Source organism: Oncorhynchus masou, chromosome 1 (assembly GCF_036934945.1).
Source record: "Oncorhynchus masou masou isolate Uvic2021 chromosome 1, UVic_Omas_1.1, whole genome shotgun sequence".
NCBI lineage: Eukaryota > Metazoa > Chordata > Actinopteri > Salmoniformes > Salmonidae > Oncorhynchus > Oncorhynchus masou.
The window spans coordinates 34,153,177-34,159,185 of record NC_088212.1 but is presented as its reverse complement, the minus strand read 5'-3'; the positions used below and the strand labels follow the sequence as shown (position 1 = coordinate 34,159,185).

At 45.0% G+C, this 6,009-nt stretch overlaps 1 protein-coding gene across 1 annotated transcript; it reads right to left on the bottom strand.

Moving 5' to 3' along the window:
• Positions 1–1,089: 1,089 nt before the first annotated feature.
• LOC135542662 (serine/threonine-protein kinase PLK2-like) lies at positions 1,090–5,960 on the bottom strand. The gene is made up of 13 exons (XM_064969779.1): positions 5,725–5,960; positions 5,461–5,568; positions 5,239–5,355; positions 4,940–5,069; positions 4,577–4,760; positions 4,250–4,448; positions 3,929–4,076; positions 3,573–3,664; positions 3,238–3,451; positions 2,866–3,025; positions 2,489–2,618; positions 2,083–2,193; positions 1,090–1,826 (listed from the first exon to the last, which is right to left on the bottom strand). Exons 1-13 carry the CDS (start codon positions 5,914–5,916, stop codon positions 1,635–1,637), a joined length of 1,977 nt encoding a protein of 658 aa, XP_064825851.1. The 5' UTR covers positions 5,917–5,960; the 3' UTR covers positions 1,090–1,634.
• Between the last annotated feature and the right edge of the window lie 49 nt (positions 5,961–6,009).

Below are 6,009 nucleotides of genomic sequence, written 5' to 3'. Positions count from 1 at the left end.
TTCACTGACGCTCTTGGGCTCTGCACTTAATAATAGATCCTGTCAACAAAAGACAAGTCACATTTCAGAACGGGAATTAGTGGTGGTAAATGTCATCAATGTTAAAACGCAATGACAGTGAAAGCTATTATTTTGGTTATCATTATCATTAATGCTATGCTAAGCTATGCCGGACATCTGTGAATGATCTTGTAAATGGACGGTGAGCTCCGTTATAAACAGAATGAGCCCCATTATGAAGAGGCAGACAGAGCGGAGGTCAGAGGCAAGCGAACGAGAAGAACCAAGACAAGGACCATGTTGCCACAACCACTGTATGTCTCTCTCTCTCTTACGTAACCAAAGTGCTTCCCGTAGAAATAGAATTCTAGTTTTACGGTGCTTCCATTACTCGAGCTACACCCATTTCTATGGATACAGAGTTAAGCCAGGTTAAATGAATTTGGTAGGATCTCTACGGGAAAGAGGAGTCAAACAGAAACATCACACGTTGATGTAATCATAACCTGGCCATCACTTTACCACGGGGGTGTTGTCCTTACAAAACAACTTTTCGTTTGAATGGCTATCAATTGAGAGAGTAAAAGAATAAACAATCTGACTATATAAATTCTGTATAAAAATTCAAGCATTACTTCTGTCCACCATCTCAACAACCAATTCAAGCAGCCATTTCATGCGAGGAAATAGAAGTAGTGTGTTATTTTCCAGTTGCAATGCCAATGTGACAAATGTTGCAGTCTGAATCTTCTTCAAGCTTCCTCAGTGCAACAAAACGCTTTACCAGACCCGACTCAATTGTCTGTTCCCTGACAGGGGGGAGCTGGAAACCGCTGACATGATAGGACATTTGTGAAATGAAGGAATGTAAATGTATCGCCTGAGGCTTTGTGGAATTCATTCTGTCAGTATTGAAAAAGGACTCCATCAAAACACCAGGAAAACATTTCACCTGGGGAGAGTTTTACTGAGACAGGTTGTTTGTCTCTCTATGAATAGCAATCTTTGACAGTAAATGCTTGAAATTAAGCACTTAAACCTGATGAGGTGTGTGAGAACCTCAATAAGCCAGTCATATCATAGTACGTATTGTTTTGTAAAAGTTTTTTATTTATTAAATAAATAATGCACTTTTGTACACAATAAGTTAATTATCAGAGTAATGGTTCTTCTTGTATGATCAACGTCATCCTTCCCAGCCTAACACAGCCATGTCCATCTATCCTCAGAGAATGAATCACAGTCTAAGTTAATGTATCTTCACAAACACAGCCTCCCCTGCCTCTGCTCTGCAGAAGTGCTGTGTACATTACAGTTTTCTAGTCCAGCTCCACTTCCACCTGGAGCATCCATCAGCCCTTAGGGTTCCAGCCCAGTTCCCTTTCCACTTCCACACGTCCATCTTCCTCAAAATCAGATGGGTTTCACATTCGTACCTCCATCCCCTCATCATAACATCCAGTCTTCTTATCTTCCAATTATCAACATACAGATCAGCTCTTTCCAGAGTCTGTCCATCAAGATTCAGCTGCACCTCTGCTGATAGATTTGCAAAAGGTTACCAATCAGTAGTCCATCGCTTTACACAGGTCTGACCCCATACACTGTCATTTCGCCTTGCACTGCTTTCTGGTTCAGTTGAAGCGCTGCAGCAGCATGTTGAGTGAGTACTCCATGCGTTGGCGCAGGTCTGCGGGGCAGCCGGAGGTGAGCAGGGAGCTCAGTCTGAAGGTGGAGGACACACGCTCCTCGTTGATGTATGTCAGCAAGTACTCCTCCCTCTGGGTGCACAGGATGATCTTAGTGTGGTCATGGTAGAAGTTGACCTGTTAGAGAAATATATGGATATGAATGGTTTAATAAAGTCTTGAAAGGATAGGACATGGAACAAATAGCATAGTACCAACGTGTCTGGAGACATTAGACCCCTTTCGGGATACTAATGACAAGTGTGCCTGAAATGTGCCATGTGTTAGAATAAGCTCATTTGAGTTGTTCTGCTGGTTTACCGTAGCTGCACAGTGTCATGTATTTTCTTGGCTGAGTAATGTCTATTTTGGCTGTGATGATGAGTGTGTTTACCTGAAATGTGCCGTCGTTGAAGAGCATCATGAGGGCACGGTCAGACTTGAGCCACTGCAGCAGGTAGAGTCTGGGCATGTGTGTGTCTGCCTGACTCACCAGGTCTCCACCCTACACAGCAAACACAGGAACAGGTTCATCATTAGACTGAGAGAAGACTAGGAAAGAAAAGAGGTGGACGGAGGACAGGAAAGTATAGGAGGGTGGAGCAGAGCAGAGGACCGGGAGGTGGAGAGAGGAAGAAATGACCGAATAGGAGGTGAAAAGAATGAGGAGATGGTAACAGTAGGAAGAAATTGAGAGGAAAGATAGAATAGAGAGGTTGCTGAATATAGGAACAGGAAAGGAAAAGAGAGGAGTAGAGGATGAGAGGAGAGGCTATAGAAGCTATATGGTGAAGACTTACATCCATCAGGTTCTCTTCCATGTAGTGGGCGAAGTACTTGAGGACGGTCACCTGACCTACAAAGTGCTCAGGGACGTCAGAGGTGGAGAACACAGAGCACTGACCCAACTCAGCATAGTAGTGGACAGTCCTACAGACAGAGAGAGAAGAGAGTTAACAACCGGAAACACCTGTTGGGCTTCTGAAGGACAAGACGCATGCGAAACAGATTGATTTTATTTATTCATCAGAGTATGAAAGCCTAAAGCACAAAAATACCTTCTCTGACTTTGTTTACTTTTACATCTGAAGCCGGGACTACTTTCCAGTACAGCCCAAACTATCTCCAACTAAGGTATGAGTGATATATTGTGTGATAAAAAGAACAGAGTACATACTTCTTGTCTGCGAGGAGGCTCATGTGTGTCCCGTTGTTGAACAAAACTCCCACTATGTGGTCGGAGAGCTGGTAGCCAAAGCCATACTTGTTGGAGTAGTCCACCCACTTAGTGACCCACTGCAGGTTACTGCACTCTATCCCTTTAGGGAGGTCACCCGCTAGAGAGAGAGGGAGAGGAAAGGTAGTTATGATTAAAACACAATTCAACCATATGCAATAACAAAGGGAGTCCCAATTATCATATAAGTTCCATTGGTGTTGGAATCATGTCTCTACATGGTAGTAAGTACTACAGTGTAATTACACTGTGCCTGCCTAATGTCAACAAACGCAACTCTCATCATCAGGATTATAAATGCATTAGGATTACCTTTGGGTATGTTTTCCAGGCATCCTCTGAGAACGCTGGCAACTGTCTCAGCCACACTGCCGGTGGTGCTGTCCTCAAGACATTCACTACTGCTGCTGCAGCTACCCAGACTGCCCCTGACAATAAGCCGTATGGGGTCTCGTGTCGTCGGGGGCAGGCCCTCGGTTGACGGGGCGACCGGCCTCCCAGCAGATGGTGACAGTGGCCTTCCGTCCTGAGAGGAGGCGAAAGAGAGAGGGGTTAAATAACATAGCCTCACACTTTCCTTTCTCATGACTCAGCATTTCCTCATAAAATGACTTTCTATTTTCTTTTGATCATGACTATCACCTCACCTCAGTAATCTGTTTGGTCTGCTGGCTGATGACTGTCTTCTTCAGGTCATGTCGAAGCTTGTAGATCTCCTCTTCCTCTTTGGTGAGTTTATCTACCAAAGACAACACACAGTCAGCATTCATTCTGGATGGCCTCACCCTGCAGCCTCTCATTCAAACCGGATGTGTGATTAGCTAGGAAATTTGCCAAAAACTATCATGGCTAAATCTGTGGATTTATGACACCACAGCTTTTACCACCACTTGTTAATTAGCAAAAATGTTGAATTTCCTTTCATGCAGTAAACAAATACTGATTTATGAATTGGCGACATTGGCTAAAGCTGTCTGGCGAAGTGAATGATTGATATACTCACTCAGAGTCTCGTAGTATTTGACCTTGTCTCTTTTCCCGCCGAAGAGGGCGGCCGCTGCCTTCTTGAAGAAGCTCTTGGCAGGGCTGGAGACGTGGAAGTCTGGAGCAGAGTGGCAACAACTAGCAGGGAGACGCTCTGGCACGAAACCCTGAAAGGAGGGAGAGCGAGAGACGTTAAGAGAATAATGGACAACATATACTTGAATAAAAACATATCACAATATATAAGCAGGGTGTTAAAAAGGATGTTAAAAATAAACTAGGTTTGCAGTCTCATGCTCCATATGGTACAGAGAGAGAAAAAGGGGCTAAGCTAACTCACCTGTGTGAAGAATTCATGGCGCAGTATGTGGTCCAGGTGAGGTCTGTCCTCTGGGGTCTTGGCCAGGAGGCTGGAGATGAGCTGTTTGGCCTGGGGCGACAGGGAGGAGGGCAGGGAGTAACGCGCCTCCCGAATACATCTGTACGTCTCCTTAAGATTGGTGGTCTCAAACGGGGGTCTGCCCAGGAGCATGGTATACCTGCAGCACAGAGGAGCGGGAGAGACTTAGTTAGAGACTGGTTGTCATTACAGTGCATTTACATAGAGAATGTCATTTTCTAGAGCCTTCTATTGACAAGAAATGTATAAATATAGTAGTGGACTCACATGACACAGCCCAGGGCCCAGACGTCCGACTCACAGCCATGGCCCTGCTTGTTGAGCACCTCAGGGGACAGGTAGTTGGGCGTCCCACAGATGGTCTTCTTCCTGTTCCCAGCAGACTCCAACTTGGCAGCCAGCCCAAAGTCTCCCACCTTCAGCTCCATCGACTCACTCACAAAGAAGTTACCTAGAAGTGGAGAAGATTACAAATATTAAACCATTTACTGTATGCTAGTGATCAATAACACAAGGTGGTTGGTTTGCTGGTCATGACAAGTAAAGGTTGCAGGTTTGGATATCTATGCATGTTGGCTGATTTAACGATAAAGACTCTGGCTTCTATTGTGTGTCTTGCTAGATGCTTACCCAGTTTGAGGTCTCTGTGCAGGATCTCTTGCTCATGTAGGTACTTCAGCCCTGAGACGATCTGACGGAGATAGTATCGCACTTCAGGCTCAGTGAGCACTTTTCGTGCCTTCAGGATGTGTGCCAAAGACTGCGCAAAGAGAACATGGGGGAGAATACATATTAGATCAGTCAAGGCAGTCAGACAACTATGGAAAGTAAGAACATAGCTTTCACATTAGCCAGAGACATGACCGCCCCGTTGAGGGCTGTGGTTTAGAAATAAAGGCTCACAATTTAAGTACAACATTAACACTCACTCTTCTACTGCAGTATTCCAGGAGAATGTAGATGTTATCTTTGTCCTCGAAATGATGGTAAAAGTGCACGATGTGTTTATGGTGGAGAACTCTATGTAGCTCGATTTCCCTGTCAATCTATGGAGAAGAGATATAGTGATGATTAAAAGGAATTGATTAGATTTAGTATCAGTCTATATCGCTTTATAATAACACGAGATGACGCGTGGCGAGCGCTCTTACCTTTTCCCGTTGGTGCGGTTTGGATACGCGCGTGTGGGGAATAATTTTCGCTGCGTAAACTTTACTCGTGGACAGGTCGGTCATCTCATAGCACTTGGCGAAACCTCCCTGAAAAGAAAATATCACAATCATATTGATAAGCTTATTTACCAACCTAATTCAAATTGTGCGTGCTTTGTAATAACAATTCCCGAAGTGGACACCTATAAATAATCATATTGTCTTGGCGTAATTTGCGTTGTGCTATAATTCACTGATGGCTACCTTTCCCAGAACTTTCCCACGGCAGTAACATTTCCCGCTGGCGTGATCCGTGACAATCCTCGCCATCTCCGCAGGTGCCAGACCGTGATCCTCCGTCCTCTTTCTCCGCAGTTCACAGGACCCCTGCAGTTTGGGCTCGCACATCCTGTTGATATTCGTCGGCTGTTCAGCGATATTCCTAAGTAATTCCATTGCGAGGCTGTGTCTTCACTGCGCGTACTCTGAATGCAGTCTGGAGAGGCTGTGTGTTTGGGTTTATATGGAAGCACATGCCCTGGCTCTCTG

Bases quoted from the DNA above. Each gene is read 5' to 3' on its own strand.
- LOC135542662 (XM_064969779.1), bottom strand. From the start codon at position 5,916: ATGGAATTACTTAGGAATATCGCTGAACAGCCGACGAATATCAACAGG. The intron at 5,356-5,460 runs GTAAGAGCGCTC...TCTTCTCCATAG, and splicing joins AACCGCACCAACGGGAAAAG to ATTGACAGGGAAATCGAGCT. The intron at 5,070-5,238 runs GTGAGTGTTAAT...CTCTTTGCGCAG, and splicing joins TGGAATACTGCAGTAGAAGA to TCTTTGGCACACATCCTGAA.